This window comes from Suncus etruscus, chromosome 2 (genome assembly GCF_024139225.1).
Source record: "Suncus etruscus isolate mSunEtr1 chromosome 2, mSunEtr1.pri.cur, whole genome shotgun sequence".
NCBI lineage: Eukaryota > Metazoa > Chordata > Mammalia > Eulipotyphla > Soricidae > Suncus > Suncus etruscus.
Window position 1 is genome coordinate 53,858,055 of NC_064849.1, and position 17,714 is coordinate 53,875,768.

The window sequence follows — 17,714 nt, forward strand, 5'->3', positions numbered from 1 at the left end:
GGAGAGATAGCACAGCAGCATTTGCCTTGCAAGCAGCTGATCCAGGACCAAAGGTGATTGGTTCGAATCCCGGTGTCCTATATGGTCCCCCGTGCCTGCCAGGAGCTATTTCTGAGCAGACAGCCAGGAGTAACCCCTGAGCACCGTTGGGTGTGGCCCAAAAACAAAACAAAAAAACAAAAACTAAACAAAACAAAAATTAAACCTGGTTTAGCTATGTGCAAGGTTAGCACCATATAAACCATATTCTCTTCAGTTCCAGTTTCAGTATTTTTTGCATGCTTTTTCTGTTGTATCTTAAAAATGTACTTCAGATATCTGTAGTTGTTGGTTAAGATTAAGTGTAGAAATAGAAGTCTGACAATACCCTGGGCATTTCTGAGTCTGACCTCCAAGCCAATAAAATAGTAAAAAATAAATGAAGTATAGAATTTAGTGAGTTTGAATATATTCACAAGGTTATGCTACTGTCACCACTATCTACAGGGTTTTTTTTCACCCCAGTTCTCCATAATCATTCACTCCCATGTCACTTTTCTTTGCCACTTTCAATTATTAATTTATTTTCTGTCTCTGAATTTCTGTATGAACATTTTATATAAATGGAGTCATGTAATATATAACCGTTGCATTTTAATGTTTTACTTACTATAAGGTTTTTAGCATTGATACATGTTGTAACATGCATCAATACCTTTTTTCACTCGTGTTTTGGGCCACACTCAGCAGTATGGGGACTGCTGTGGGTGGATGGTTCTTGGTGCATCATGTGTTGCCAGGGATTGAACTGGGGCTTCTGCATGCAAAATTTGTGCTCCAGTCCATTGAGCTATCTCTTCAGCCTAGATATTAAATCAGTTATTTTTTCAAATAAATGTTGAGTGAATCGATCATATTATCTATGTGCTCTTTACTTGATGAACATTTGAGTTGTTTCCATTTTGAGACTGTCATACATGGTATTACAAAACCTGTTTAAAAAGGTTTGGTTTTGTCTCTTTATGTTTGTGCATAGTTTTCAGTTCTCGATATAAATCTAGATCTAAAATAGTTTGTTTCTCTTTTGGGGCCACACATGGTGCTCAGGGCTCAGTTCTTGTTCTATCCTCAGAAATCATTCCTGGCAGTGTTTGGAGGACCTTATGAAGTGCCAGGGATCAAACTAGGGTCAGCAGCATATAAAGCAAATGCCTTATACAGGAGTGATTCCTGAACACAGAGCTAGGAGGATGACTTTGAGTACTTCTGCATGTGACTTCAACCCTCTTTCCTCCTCCATTAAAAATAAAAAGAGGTTTATAATTTAAAAAAATGATTTTGCAGGCCCGGAGAGATAGCACAGTGGCTTTTGCCTTGCAAGCAGCCGATCCAGGACCAAAGGTGGTTGGTTCTAATCCCGGTGTCCCATATGGTCCCCCGTGCCTGCCAGGAGCTATTTCTGAGCAGACAGGCAGGAGTAACCCCTGAGCACCGCCGGGTGTGGCCCAAAAACAAAACAAAAAACAAAAAATGATTTTGCTTTTCTCTAAAAGTTAAAGAGTGGTATTAGAGAAAGCAGGAAAGGTAAATTCTGGAGTCCAAAATGATTTCCACTGTTAAAAAAAATTTAGTGCCTGGGCTGGGCCTGAGAAGATTGTAACTTAGAGGACATTGAATGCACTAGACCTTAAGTTCATACCCTGAAATATGTGGCCTTTTGGGCATCACCAGGGATAGGCCTGGTAGTCCCTCAGCACCAGTGAGCCCAAATAGTACTGCATCACTGGACCTGACCATTGGCTGGTCAGCCACACATAGCTGTCCAAGTATGGTTGGGAAACCTCCAAAAGTAGCAGCAGAAAAAGAAAAAAAAATCACATAGTTTTTTTTTCAGTTTCCCCATGTTAAAAAAAAACTTGTGACAGAAATTGTATAGAGGTTAAGGTTAATCCCTAGCTTAATCCAAACTACCACATATGGTCTCCTGAGCCCCACTGGGAGTGGCTCAAAGCCTTTCTCCCTAAAAAATAAATTGTATGCAGTCTTTTCATTTAGTTAATTGTTTGGTTTCTTTTTTTTTTTTTTTCTTTTGGTTTTTGGGTCATATCTGGTGGCACTTAGTGTGACTCCTGGCTCTGCACTCAGAAACTGCCCCTGGCAGGCTCAGGGTTTCATATGGGATGCCAGGAATCAAAGCACCTTTGGTCCTGAGTCAGCTGTGTGCAAGGCATACATCCTAATGCTGTGCTATCTCTCCTGCCCCTATTTGGTTTCCTTTTAAATAACAAATCACATAAATATGTACCATTTTATTTTAAATATATATATTTATTTAAAGAAAATGTATCACTGGTTGACATAACTGACCATAATACATTTGATTCAAGATGACAGAAAGCAAAGTTATTAAAAAAAGATAGAGGGGTCTCAGTGTAATTGAGAACAATAAGAGAATTGAATTTGTACCAGGGCTTCATTTTTAGCTAGTTTTCTTTTTTCTAAATATTCCCATATTATTTAGGTTTAAAGTTCACAAAATCGGGACCAGAGAATACCGAGTATAGGGTGCTTACTTGCACTTAGCCAACCAGGTTTGATTTAGCAGCACCACAAATGGTCCCATGAGCCCTGCCAGGAGTGATCTCAGAGCAGAACCAGAAGTAAGCCCTGAGTACTGCTGGGTATGGCCCTCAAATATAAATAATAAATTTTTTTTTTTTTTTTTAGTTTTTGGGTCATACCCGACATTGCTCAGGGGTTACTCCTGGCTGTCTGCTCAGAAATAGCTCCGGGCAGGCACGGGGGACCATATGGGACACCGGGATTCGAACCAACCACCTTTGGTCCTGGATCAGCTGCTTGCAAGGCAAACACCGCTGAGCTATCTCTCCGGGCCCATAAATAATAAAATTTATAAAATATTAACAAAAAGTAAAGAAACTAGTTGAAATTGTTTTTTTAAATTGTCTAGTTAAGTAAAGATCAGTCTTATTTTTCATCTTAAAAGCAAATATCAGGGGCCAAAGAGATAGCATGGAGGCAAGGTGTTTGCCTTTCATGCAGAAGGTCAGTGGTTCGAATTCCGGAATCCCCTATGGTCCCCTGAGCCTGCCAGGAGCGATTTCTGAGTCTAGAGCCAGGAGTGACCCCTGAGCACTGCCGGGTGTGACACAAAAACAAATAAAAAAAGCAAATATCAATCTGAATATCAAATAATGTGCAACTAACCAGGACTTCTGTTTATTAAAATATATTCCCTGAAGGTTTCTGTTTCATTGGAGGAATACTTTAAATACTTGATCTAGTGAAGAGTGTAGGAACTTTATATATATTAGGATTAGAATGAGAACATAAGGCCATCTCTCTTCAAGCCTATAGTTCTCCCTTGAACATTTATCTCATTTACTTGTCTTTTTTTAAAACTTCATTTATTGATTGATTGATTGATTGATTGGTTTTGGGGCCACACCTGGCTCTGCACTCAGAAATCGATCCTGGCAGGCTCTGATGACCATTTGGGATGCCAGGAAACAAAAGTGGGACCCTCCCGGTTTGGCCGCATGCAATGCGGCAAATGTCCTACCGCTGTGCTATCTCTCCGGACCCTCATTTACTTATCTTGATGTCTTTTTGCTTGCTTGTTTGTACTTTGGAGAAGCCTGTGTTCTCTTTCAAACAATACTTCTCCTTTCTTTCTCACATCCTTTTAAATAAGTTTTGATAAAAGTTTTGCTTCACTTAAAAAAAAAACGAGAACATAAACTTTCAGTATTGCTAGCCTATATGGTATTAGTGAATCATATCTGAAATGCATCAATTTTGAGAGCAATAGGGGAATAATTAATTAAGAAAGATAAAATAGACATAAATGATACACGGGAGAAACTTATTGTTATTTAACTACATGAGTATGTGAATGGGTGTGTGTGTTGGTGACTGGGTTTAGTAAGAGTTTTTACAAAAAAGTTACTTGAGGGGTTGGAGTGATAGCATAGTTGTAGGATGTTTGCCTTGCATTCGGCCAACCGTGAAGGACTCTAGTTTGATTCCTGGCATCCCATATAGTTATCCAAGCCGGCCAGGAGTGACTTCTGAGCAGGAGTAGGAGTAGGAGCAGGAGTAGCCCCTGAGCACCGCAGGGTGTGTCCCCAAAACAAAAAAAAAAAAATTACTTTAATAGAAATTTGAAATCAGGGGCTGGAGAGATAGCATGGAGGTAGGGCATTTGCCTCACATGCAGAAGGACGGTGGTTCGAATCCCGGCATCCCATATGGTCCCTGAGCCTGCCAGGAACAATTTCTGAGCGTAGAGCCAGGAGGAACCCCTGAGCGCTGCTGGGTGTGACCCAAACACCTCCCCCCCCCCAAAAAAAAATTGAAGGCAATAAAAATATAGATAAGCTGAATGGCATTGAGGATGAAGTTTTAGTTAGGTCCAAAGATGGATTTTTAGCAACAATTAATAGCACCTTTTCAGAAAGGCCTTCATTTAGTCGGTTACTCTATTTATCTTAGTAGCTTTAAAGTTTTATTTTCAGTCAAGGAAATCGCTCAGTTTCATCTCCCAATTACTTTTTTATTTTATTCTTGGTGAGTCTAATATATTGATATAGATATAGATATTTGATATAGATATAGATAATATATTGAAAAGAAAGTAGGAGGCTATTTGGAATATTTCTTGCTTTTTGAAAATTTCAGAGTGGAACCATGCTCTGAGATATATATTGGTTTTTGACTGGAATGTTCATAAACTAGATTCAGTCTGGTATAACTATATTCAGAGGATTGTCTTCCGTCTCTAACTCATACATACATCCTAAACCTCAGGCTTGGGTGACTTTTCACTGACCTCTCTCACTTCTCAGGGTTCTTATCCACACATCATCCCAGAATCTAGTAGGGTTCCCAGCAGCAAGAGAGGGCAAGCTCCAACCAGTGTGTGAACACCCTTTTCAAGCCTTAGCATGCTCTCTGCTGGCTAGTATTGCATTGGTCAAAGCAAGTCACAGGAACAAAACCAGGCAGTATGGGAGGGGATAAGAAGGGTGTTGTTCAGTCAGGGCTGTAACTGTAGCAATTTACCACAGTGATTATTTGTTTAGGAACCCAAAGCTCTGCCAGGCACATATAGTACTTAGCAGATATTAAATCTTTCCTGACATGTCAGAAGCAAGTGAAGGGTCAGACAGCTGTGTTTAGTTATCTGTTTTGTAATCCGTTCCTAATTTTTTAATTTCATAATATTGTTCTTGGGAGTATGCTATACATTATTTTAGATGATGGCAGTATTGGTTTTAAAAGTTTTTCTTTATGCTAGAAACATTTCTGGCTTTTTATGTTACTATTTTATTCAGTCACTGGCAATAACCATATGTGATAGGAACTCACATATTCATTGTACCTTTAAAGAATTTCTACACCGAGGTTAAATTAATTAGAATTTTCACAAGGTCACACAAACAGATGGTGAAGCTTTAGAGAAGAAATCTGCATGTGAAAGGAAATACTAAAAGTGTAATTGAGAGAGTACTGGATAATGATTACCCTCTATTTACTTTTTACTTGAGCATTTTATAGATTCTGATAAGTATCAAGACAGAGGACTATTGTGTACATGTGGTTAAATTTAAATGAGCTGGGTCATATTTAGAGGTTAGCATCTTCTGGAGGGAAATGGCGCTAGTATTTAAATAGGTTCCCCTTTTACTTAAGTTCTTAACCATTGTACTTATCAGAGGGTGACATAATTCTTTTGCTTCTGTACTTGATTTAAGATTTCCTTTTATATATTTTGTAGATGAAAGTATGCTATCTAGTGGCTACGAAAGGTGAATGCAGGCACGGAGCAAGGAGGGTAAAGAAGTTTTGGTTTTGTTTGTTTTTAATTTGGTCTATTTTTTCAGAATACTTCAAAGAATGAAAAGAAAATGTTTTTCCTTGCAGGTGCTAGGATATATTGACTTAATAATTGAAATAAATGTATACTAAACTATTTTTTTTTGTTTTTTGTTTTTTTACTAAATCAAATTTTGTGATTGCTTCAGTATGATTAGATACTCAGTATTCTTGTACTTGTTGGGAAGTGATTAGAGACTACAGAAGGAGAAACAGTGATAGAAAATTTCTAGATATTCAACAGTGCTATAAAAACAAATTTTTTGGGACCGGAGAGACAGCAGAACGGTAGGGCATTTGCCTTGCATGCTACTGACTCTGGACAGACCGTGGTTCGACTCCCGGCATTCCATATGGTCCCCCGAGCCTGCCAGAACCGATTTCTGAGCACAGAGCCAGGAATACTTCTGAGTGCCACCCGGTGTGGCCCCCCCCAAAAAAAAACAAACAACTTTTTGTTTTTGGGAGGATTGGGACTACACCAAGCAGTAGTCAGGTTACTCCTAGCTCTGCACTCAGAAATCTCTCCTGGCAAGCTTTGGGGGGGGACCATATGTGATCCTGAGGATTGAACCTGGATGGGCCACATATGAGGCAAGCACCCTACACACTGTATTATTGCTCCAGCCCACAAAACTCTTTTGTTTAGTTTATTTTATCACCATGCATTACCAAATTACAAAGTTATTCATGATTGTTTCAGGTATACAATGTACTCAGTGATCAAGCACCAGTGTCTCCTGCCCTCCATCAATTCCCCAGTTTCCCTCCCATCCCATTTCTGCCTCTATGGCAGGCACCCTTTTTGGGCCACACCCAGTGACACTCAAGGGTAATTCCTGGCTGTGAGCTCAGAAATCGCTCCTGGCTTGGGGAACCATTTGGGATGCTGGGGGATTGAACCCTGGTTTATCCTAAGTCAGCGTGTGCAAGGCAAACACCCTACCACTTGCGCCACCACTCCGGCCACATCCATCCTCTTTTTTTTTTTTTTTCTTTCCCGGCGGTGCTCAGGGGTTACTCCTGGCTCTACGTTCAGAAATAGCTCCTGGCAGGCACGGGGGACCATATGGGACACCGGGATTCGAACCAACCACCTTTGGTCCTGGATCGGCTGCTTGCAAGGCAAACGCCGCTGTGCTATCTCTCCGGGCCCAATCATCCTCTTTTTTCTAACTCCCACTCCCTCCTCCTTGAATTCTTTCTTTACCTGTCCTTTCTGTGCTCAGTATCAAAGGTAATCTAGGTATCCCCCTTTAATACCTTGTATAACCTCATTCTATTATTCTGTATGTCACAAATAAGTGAGGTCATCTTATTTGTCCATCTACTGCTGATTTTCTCACTCAATATGGTGTCCTCCAGTTCTATCCAAGCTGCAGTGCACTACATAATTTTATTGTTCCTTGTAGTGTCATAGTATTGCATTGTGTGTGTATATACACACCTTCATCATCCATTCTTCTGTTGATTCCATAGCCTAACTATTGTGCTGAGGGCTACAATGAATAATGGTGTACACATGTCCTTTAGAAGGAATGTTTTTGTGTCCTGGGGATACTCAGAAGTGGGATTGCTCTGTTGTATGGAATCTCATTTCTTACTTTCTTGATAAGTATATAGTTTTCAAATGGGTTGAACCAAACAAGACTCCAACCACCAGTGATTGAGAGTTCCTTTTTTACCACATCCTCACCAACATAGATTGGTTCGAATCCTCAAATCCCCTATGGTCCCCTGAGACTGCCAGAGAGATTTCTGAGCATAAAGTCAGGAGTAACCCCTGAGCACTGCCGGGTGTGACCCAAAAACCAAAAATAAATAAATAAATAATAAATAAAAAGAAACTTATTTTTTGTTGTGTTTTGTTTTTTTGTTTTGATGAGTGGAGGCCTCACCTAGCAATGTTTTTGTTTGTTTGTTTGTTTGTTTGGGTTTTTTGTTGTTCTTGTTGTTTTGCCACACCAGGTGATGCTCAGGGATTAACTCCTGACTGTGTGCTCAGAAATCACTCCTGGCTTGGGGGACCATATGGGATGCCGGGGGATCGAACTAAGGTTAGCGTGTGCAAGACAAATGCCCTACCGCTTGTGCCACCGCTCCACCCCCATCCTAGCAGTGTTTTAGGTCAGCCACTGGAATGTGGCTCAGTGTTAAGGAGCAGCATCAGATTCTCAGTGTGAGCTCTGGCACCCAAAAAGAACAAAATGAAACATCATATAAACCAAATACTAATGGCAAATATTCTATGACTCTATTTATGTGGAATGTCTAGAACAGAAAAATTCAGAGACAGAAAGTAAAATAAAGGTTACCAGGGGCTGGAGAAAGTAAAGGAAAAATAATGAGTTAAAGCCTAATGAGTACAGAGTTTCTATTTAAGATGATGAAAGAGTTTTAGAAATAGCAGTGATGATTACACAATATTGTGAATGTATTTAATGGCAATAAAGTCAATATTTGAAAATGATTGAAATAGTATAATGTGTCGTGTTTACCATAATCAAAGGTTTTTGTGCTGTAATCATGAAGTTTAAGAAAATTCAATAACCAAATAAAAACTGTGTTGAAAACACAGCAGACTTTCACCACTGGCTGACAGAAACCAACCTGTATTTCTAAAGAGGAACAGCTACAGGAGTCATATTGAAGCCTATTAGATAATAATGTATTCTAGTGATAAAAAGATACTATAATTTAGTGCTATGAACTAAAAAATAGAAGAGGAATAATAAAATGAACTCAACTTGAAGGGCCTAGATATGAATTCCGGGGATTATATTTCTTGGGATTTCATGAGGTTAGGAAGGAAGCTCTTCAGTGAATCTATGACAAAGTTTTCACATTAGAAAAGGATGGATTAGAAGCTGGACTGGAAAAATATTTTGCTTTTGTTTTTTAGTAAATCCTCTTGATGCTCAGTATTTCTCCTAGTTCTGCACTCAGGGATCACACCTGTCAGGGAGAAAGATAATATTTTGACTAACAAAATAAGAATCTTTCTAAGGGTTTGTATGATTATAGCAGTGCTACCAATTTAGGTGAAAAAGTGGAGTCTGGGAAGAATGAAGTTCTTTATTATTTTTTTATTTTTGGGCCACACCTGTGCATGCTCAGGGATTACTCCTGGCTCTACACTAAGAAAACAGTCTCCGGGGCCATATGGAGTGCAGGGGATCAAACACAGGTCGACCACATGCAAGGTAAATCTGTACTTTCCCTCCAGCCCCCACAATTAAGTTATTTTGAAGAATGGGGCTGGTGAACAGACAGGGAATTTTGTGATACCCACAATATGTCAGAACTTGTTTATGGTATGGAATGACCATTTGAATGATGTCTTAAACATATTGGGCAGGACTCAGGACTTACTCTTGACACTTGCTCACAAACCATTTTTGGAACTCTAAATATATGGCTGTTTTGATCAAAGTTGTTTAATTTTTTGTGTAGCAGTGATTATCATACTTTAATAACCTTTTGAATTTCTATAGAATCAGTTACAACTTCACTATAATTTCTGATTCTTTTCATCAGTTTTTCCTCTTTTTTGTGAGTTCAGTGAGGCATTTCACAATTTATTATTATTACTTTTAAATGACCTCCCAAACTCTCATTTACTGCTGATGGAAATACAGACTGGTCCAGCCATTTTGGAAAACAGTATGAATATTCCTTAAAAAGCTAGAAATTGAGCTCATATATGATTCAGCAATACCACTCTTTGGGATATACCTTAGGAAAACACACACACACACACAATACAAAGATGCCCTCTGCATCCTCTTGTTTATCACAGCACTACATACAACAGCTAGAATTGGAAAACAGCCCAGGTGCCTGACAACCGATGAGTAGCTAAAGAAATTGTGATACAGCTATGCAATAGAATACTATGCAGCTGTTAGGAAAAATTAAGTAATGAAATTTTCTTATACATGGATGGATATGGAGATTATTATTATTATTATTATTATTATTATGCTGAGTGAAATGAGTCAGAGTGAGAGGGATAGACATAGAATAATCTCATTCATTTGTGAAATATAAGAAAAATGAAAGACAGTGTGGTAATAAAATCCAGAGACAATAAAGATGAGGGTCAGGACTTCCAGTCCATGATATTAAGCTTGACGCAAAGAGCAGTGTATACAGTTAGAGAAAAGAAGGGTCCACTGTGACAATGATAGTTGGAACTGATCACTCTGGACAAGAAATGGGTGCTGAAAGGAGATAGAGTGACATGCATGGCACTCCATCATTAACAGTAGTGCAAACCACAGTCCCAAAAAAGGTGGGGAGAGGAGAGAGAGGCTCAAAATGCCCGCCCCAGAGACTGGCGGAGGTGGGTGGTTAAGCGGGAAATGGAGGACATTGATGTCAGGAAAGGTGCACTGGTGAGAAGGGGTGTGTACATTGTATGACAAAAGCCAAACTATGAACAATTCTGTAACCACAGTTCTTAAATAAAGCAATATAAATAAACAAGCAAATAAATATATAAACAAACAAATAAATGACCTCCCAAGCAGTGCTCAGGACCTTAAGGACCAAAAACAGAGATGCTCAGAAGGCCAGTGGTGCCAGGGATCAAACACTCATGTTGGGTGCATACTGTAAAACATATGCCCTTTATTGTCTCAACACTTCAATTTCATTGTTCATTTTTAAAGAGTCAGTTCTTCCTTTTATTAACCCTACATATTGAATTTTTGATTTCAGCTTATTTCTTCTGTATTTTATGTTATTTTCTATTTGTTATGCTATTTGTTGTCCTAATTTCTTTAGATATTGGGTTAAGTTTGTGAGACTTTTATTCTATTCATGTGAGTTTAATTGCTATAAACTTACCTTTGATTTTGTTATTCACTTAGAAACTTTTGATATGATCAAAATCAAACATGACTTTCGCAGTGCTAGATCATTATGAGAGAAAGACTATTCCTGATGGTGCTAGAAAGCTGGAGATGATGTAAAAAAAACTTTCTAGGACACTGAATAGCGTGTCTTTTTTTTTTTTAAATACATATCTTTAAGAACCATGATTACAAACATGTTTGTAGTTGAGTTTCAGTTATATATAAAAAAGAACACCTCCCCCCTTACTAGTGCAACATTTCCACTACCAATGCCCTCCACCTCCCTTCTCCCCCATCCCTTGCCTGCATTCAAGATAGCATTCTGGGGGCCGGAGAGATAGCATGGAGGTAAGGCGTTTGCCTTTCATGCAGAAGGTCATCGGTTCGAATCCCGGCGTCCCATATGGTCCCCCGTGCCTGCCAGGAGCAATTTCTGAGCATGGAGCCAGGAATAACCCCTGAGCACTGCCGGGTGTCACCCAAAAAAAAAAAAAACCCACAAAAAAGATAGCATTCTGTTTCTCACAATACCATTGTCATGGTAGTTGTCAGTGTAGTTATTTCTCCAACTGAACTCACCAGTCTTTGTGGCAAGCTTCATATCGTGGGCTGGACCTTCCAGCCCTCATTTCTATTGTCTCTGTGTATTATTCCAATAATACACATAGATGAGAGAGACTATTCTTTGTCTATCTGTCTCCTTCTTACTTATTTCAGTCAGCATAATAGATTCCATGTACAACCATGTATACGAAAATTTCATGACCTTGTTTCTTGCTGCATAGTATTCCATTGTATGTATGTACCACAATTTCTTTAGCCACTTATCTGTTGTCGGGCATCTGGATTGTTTCTAGATTTTGGCTATTGTAAATAGTGCTGCAATGAATAATGTGCAGAAGGCATTTTTGTGTTGTGTTTTTGTGTTCCAAGGGTATATACCTAGGAGTGGTATAGATTGTGTGGCAGCTCAATTTCCAGTTTTTTTGAGAAATCTCCATATTGTTTTCCATAAGGGCTGAACTAGATGGCATTCCTGCAGCAGTGGATGAGAGTTCATTTCTCCCAACATCCCGCCAACATTGATTGTTCTTGTTCTTTGTGATATATGCCAGTCTCTGTGGTGTGAGATGGTACCTGATTGTTGTTTTGATTTGCATCTCCATGATGGTTAATGATGTGGAGCAATTTTTCATGTGTCTTTTGGCCATTTGTATTTTTCTTTGAGGAATTGTCTGTTCATTTCTTCTCCATTTTTTGTTTTTGTTTTTGTTTTTGGGACACACCCAGCAATGCTCAGGGGTTACTCCTGGCTCTACACTCAGAAATTGCTCCTGGCAGGCTCGGGGGTGGGGACGGACCCCATACAGGATGGTGGGATTTGAACCACCAACTTATTCCATTCAAGGCAAATGCCTTACCTGCATCCTATTTCTCCGGCCCCTTCTCCCTATTTTTTAATGGGGTTAGATTTTTAATGAGGTTATTCTTGTTAAGTTCTGTCAGTACTTTGTATATCTAGATATTAGCCCCTAATTGCATGCATCTTAATAGAAGATGACAGAAGCCACCTAATGAAAAGATGAAACAGGATAAAAAAAAAAGGAGGGTTATGAGCCATTTTTGCAAAATTTGTTGGTAAAAGGAAATTAGAGACCTAAATTGGTATCCTTTCATAAATTCATACATTATTCATAGTCCCCTGAGCATCTGGAGACTCCTGGAAAGGCCTTGGTAGGCCTCTGTCAAACAGCCTCTGGCCTATTGAGCCACCAGCCAGGATGACCCAAGATTCAAGAGTGGGACCCCTAGACCACCTGAACACTACATGGGAAGCCTCTCCACCAAAAAATAAGTAATTTCTTGGAGCTGAGAATATGGCCTGAAGGGCTGGAGCTCATGTTTTGCATCTTTATGTTCTGCAATACTAAGTACTCCCTGACCATTATCAGGAGTGTTCTATGTCCTCAAAATAAACCAAAACATAAGTTACTTTTGATAAATTTACCTTTAAAATAATTTTGTAAAGGCAGAGAGATAGTATAGAAGGTAAGGCACTTTCCTTATGTCTGTAACATCTAACTCTGACTCAGTCCCTGACATTGCATATGGTCCCCCAACATTGCCAGGACTAATCACTCCCTGAGCACAGAGCCAGGAAAAGCTCCCAAGCATCTTAAGGTTCAGCTCTCAAACTCCAAAATTAAAAAAAAATTAATCTTTTGTTACTTTAAATTATAGCTAAGTTTTACTTTAATTGACTATTACATGTTTTCTTCCTGATTAAATTCTCTCAATAGTTTTTATCAATAGCTTTTCGCTGAAAATTGATTGTTCTGAAATGTTTGATAATAAAGTATTAAAGGATTTGTACATTTAAATGTGCTGTTTGGAAGCAAGAATAAACCACACCCAGCAGTGGTCAAGAAATATTCCTGGCTGCTCAACAGTGATCCCTGGCAGTGCTTAGGTGACAATATGCAATGCTCAGGATCAACCAGTGTCGACTGCATCTAAGGCAGTCACCTCATTCCCTGAACTATTTCTGCAGCGTCTCAATGTGCCATTTTATTTCAGGTTACAGTGTAGGATTTTGGAAGTCCTTCCTCCATCACATCAAAATGGTTTTGCTAATGGACATGCCAGCAGTACAGATGGAGAAACTATTATTATAAGTGATAGTGATGATTCAGAAACACAAAGCAGTTCTTTTCAAAATGGGTGAGTAATTTTAATTTATTTTTTCAATATTTACCAGGTTGAATAATTAAATACTACTGATTTAGTCCCTTATATTCTGGAATTAGCTGTGGTACAAACAGTATGATTCAACATGTATTAGAATTCAAAAATTGAAACATGTTTAGATAACTCTAGGTTGCTAAAGGACAACCGAAGCTTTCTTCATCTACTTAAATTATTCCAGATATAGTTACTTGGAGAAATTTATTTATTTACTTATTTATTTATTTTGGTTTTTGGGTTATACCCAGCAGCACTCAGGGGTTACTCCTGTCTATGCTCAGAAATCATCCCTGGCAGGCTCAGGGGACCATATGGGACGCCGGGATTCGAACCACCAACCTTCTGCATGCAAGGCAAATGCCTTACCTCCATGCTATGTCTCCCGTCCCTATTTATTTTTTGTTTTGTTTTGTTGTTGTTGTTGTTGTTATTGTTTTGGTTTTGGGTCACACCCGGCAGCACTCATTCCTGGCTCTATGCTCAGAAGTCGTTCCTATCAGGCACGGGGTACCATATGGGATTTCGGGATTTGAACCACCGTCCTTCTGCATGCAAGGCAAACTCCCTACCTCCAGACTATCTCTCTGGCCCCTACTTGGAAAAATTTATACTGTTCTGTTTTGTTTTAGTTTTTGAGCCACACACCTGGTGATGCTTAGGGTCATTCCTTCTGGAAGTGCTCAGGGTACCATATAGGATACTGGGTCAGCTGTGTGCAAGACAAGTGCCCTACCCACTTTATATCTCTCTAATACAAAAATTAATTTTGAGGGGCCAGAGAGATAGCATAGCAGTAGGGCTTTTGCCTTGCATGCAGCCAACCCAGGTCTGATGGTGGTTCGAGTCCTGGTATCCCATATGGTCTCCTGAGTCTGCCAGGTGTGACCCAAAAATAAAAAAAAATTTTTTTAATTTTGTACTGTAAATGAATTCACCTATGATTACCATGTTTAAAAAATAACCTGTAGGGGCTTAAGAGATATCATGGAGGTAGGGTGTTTGCCTTAAAATCAGAAGGACAGCGGTTCGAATCTCAGCATCCTATATGGGCCTGCCAGGAGTGATTTCTGAGTGTAGCCCCTAAGTGCTGTGTGGGTACGACCCAAAAAATAAATAAATAACCTGTAACCTGAAATTAAGAAGCCTAAATTAGCTATGCTCTTGGAGAAAAGTCACATAAAACTAAGGAGGTTGACACAGATACTTTTGTTTGGGGGGTCACACCCAGCAGTGCTCAGGGGTTACTCCTGTTCTGGCTCTGCTTTTAGGCACCTTAAATATAAAAAAAATTTTTTCCTAGCCTGTCTTGCCTTTCTCTTTAACTTTATTTGTGTCTAATTAAATATAATAAAGCTTGGTGTAAAAATCAATGGATATTTTTAAAATTAGTGGCTAATGAATATTCATTAGTCTCTGACAGTAGTTAATTTTTGTTTGGATTTTATTAAAGATTGCCATCCTTAAATAAGTGTAGTTATATATCATATGAATCTTGAAGGATTAAATAACAGATTTTATACTTAAAAAATCATTATCAGCCCATTCAAAATCCTCAAGTACCAGAAAAAAAATCCTCAAGTACATCCTTTTTTTGTTTTGTTTGGGGGCCACAGTGCTCCTAACTCTGCATTTAGAAATTACTTCTGCACTGTTCAGGGGACCATATGGGATACAGAGGACTAAAACTAAGTCAGCCATGTCCAAAGCAAGTCCCCTACCCACTGTCCTATCACTCTGGCTCTAGTACAGTCTTTTTTTTTTTTTTTTTTTTGAGGTGGGGGTTGTTTATTTGTTTTTGGGCCATGCCCAGTGACACTCGGGTTACTCCTTGTTCTGCACTCAGAAATCACTCCTGGCAGGCTCAGGGGACCATATAGGATGTCACAATTCAAACCAGGGCTTGGCCTGTATAGGCCATGTGCAAGGCAAATGCCTTACCACTATGCTATCACTCCAGCCCCTCTAGTGCAGTCTTCATCTTGTTCTGTCTCTGATTTAATCTTCTTATCTTCTGCTGCTTTTTATGCAAACCAAGCATAGTTTCATCCAGGGCCTTAAATACCCTTTTCTCTGTATTTAAACTATTTTCCTTAAGATTTCTTCATGGTCTGCTCCTCCATTCCCCTCTTCATCTTGAAAGGCCTGTTTGGCCAACTTCTCACACTCTCTATAATGTATACTCTTTAGGGACAGGAGAGATAGTACAGCAGGTAGGGTCCTTCCCTTACATATGGATGACCTATGTTCAGTCTCTGGCACCTCATTATGGTACCCTAAGCCCTGCCAGGATAATACCTGAGCACTATTGTGGTATGCCCTGAGCACTATTAGATTCACAAAGTCAATAAAATAAAATGCATACTCTTTACCAAGCATTTTATTTTTTTCATGGTTCTTACCATTTACCCTGTTGTTTTCTTTTTCTTTTTTTTCTTTTTTTTTGGATTTTGGGCCACACCTGATATTGCTCAGGGGCTACTCCCAGCTTTGTGCTCAGAAATCACTCCTGGCTTGGGGGACCTTGGGGGACACCAAGATCGAACCCAGGTTTGTCCTAGGTCAGCCACTTGCCAGGCAAACACCCTACTGCTGCGCTATTGCTCAGGCCCCTCTACTGTTTTTTTTTGTTTGATATTTAATACACTTTTAGCTATTAACTATACATTGACTAAACAGATGATTGGATGGATGGATGAAGAGTGAATAAATGCAGGTAAAGGGCAGAAAAGATGAAAAGTTGAGTAGGGGGAAAAGGAGATTTTAATGTGTAACCACTACCAATTCTTAAAACATGGAGGTGCTGCTTTCACTCTTAGATTAGATAACTGAAGAAAATAAGCATAAAAGCAAATCCAAGAATTGTTTGTTTGGTTTAATGTAAATTAAGTCATCTGTGCTTATAATATCTTTTTTGTTGTTATTTTTTGTTTTTGTTTCTGGCCCACACACAGTGGTGTTAACTAGTAACTAGTAGTTACTCCTGGCTATGTGCTCAGAAATCACTCCTGGCAGGCTTGAGGGACCATATGGAATGCTGGGGATCAAACCCGAGTAGGCTGCACTGAAGGCAAACGTACTACCTGCTCTGTGCTATCGCTCTGACCCCTGTGCTTATAATAAATTTCTTTACCCAAAGAAAAAAATTTTTGTTTTTGTTTTTGGGTCACACCCGGTGATGCTTAGGGATTACTCCTGCTGTCTGCTCAGAAATAGCTCCTGGCAGGCACGGGGGACCATATGGGACACCGGGATTCGAACCAACCACCTTTGGTCCTGGATCGGCTGCTTGCAAGGCAAACGCCACTGTGTTATCTCTCCGGGCCCCAAAGAAAATATTTTGAGGGGCCGGGAAAGTGGCGCTAGAGGTAAGGTGTCTGCCTTGCAAGCGCTAGCTTAGGACAGACCATGGTTTGATTCCCCGGCGTCCCATATGGTTCCCCCAAGCCAGGGGCGATTTCTGAGCGCATAGCCAGGAGTAACCCCTGAGCGTCAAACGGGTGTGGCCCAAAAATCAAAAAAAAAAAAAGAAAGAAAGAAAATATTTTGAATTAGTGTATATGCAAAATAAAATAAATGCATTGGGTTTCATAACAGCCTATTTTTAGAAACTACATTTTCATTTTAAACGCATACATTTTGGCCCAACTATAGTACAGTGGTTAGGGTGTTTGTGTTGTATGTGGCCAACCAGTTTTGATCCCCAGCATTTCATATGGTCCCAGAGCCCTGTCAATAGTGATCCCTGTGCACAGAGCCAGGAGTTAGTCCTGAACACTGCTAGATAGATGTGATCCAAAATCCATAAAACAAAATGTCTCTATTTCCAATAAAAATTTTATTGACTTATGTCTTTGGTGTTTTCAGGAAGAAAAAAGATGCACTTGATCCTTTATTATTCAAGTACAAGGTACAACCCACTAAAAAAGAATTATATGAATGTGCTGTCGTTAAAGCAACACAAATAAGGTAAAGCTTGGTATCTTCTCAATGGTGGTTTATAGTAGAATAAGTGTATATATATATATATAACTTTCATATGTCTCAGCAAGTTAATTTTCTGGCATTTGTCCTAGTAACACAAAAGTATGAATATGTAAACATACATGCACACCTGTTAGTTGCCACTGTATTTGCAATACTCAGGAAGAACAAGAAATCACCCAAAAGCCCAAGATGAGTGGATAAAAGAGGTTGTTGTAGCATATATACACAGTGAAATATTTCTCAGCTCTG

General features: G+C 39.3%; 1 protein-coding gene across 1 annotated transcript in view; it reads left to right on the forward strand.

The window, feature by feature from the left end:
- The window catches only part of BAZ1A (bromodomain adjacent to zinc finger domain 1A), a 90,105-nt gene that overhangs the window by 22,709 nt on the left and 49,682 nt on the right, over positions 1-17,714 (forward strand). Inside the window, 2 exon segments of the mRNA XM_049766950.1 lie at positions 13,314-13,457; positions 17,346-17,447. Of these exon segments, the coding sequence (XP_049622907.1) occupies positions 13,314-13,457; positions 17,346-17,447 (246 nt within the window).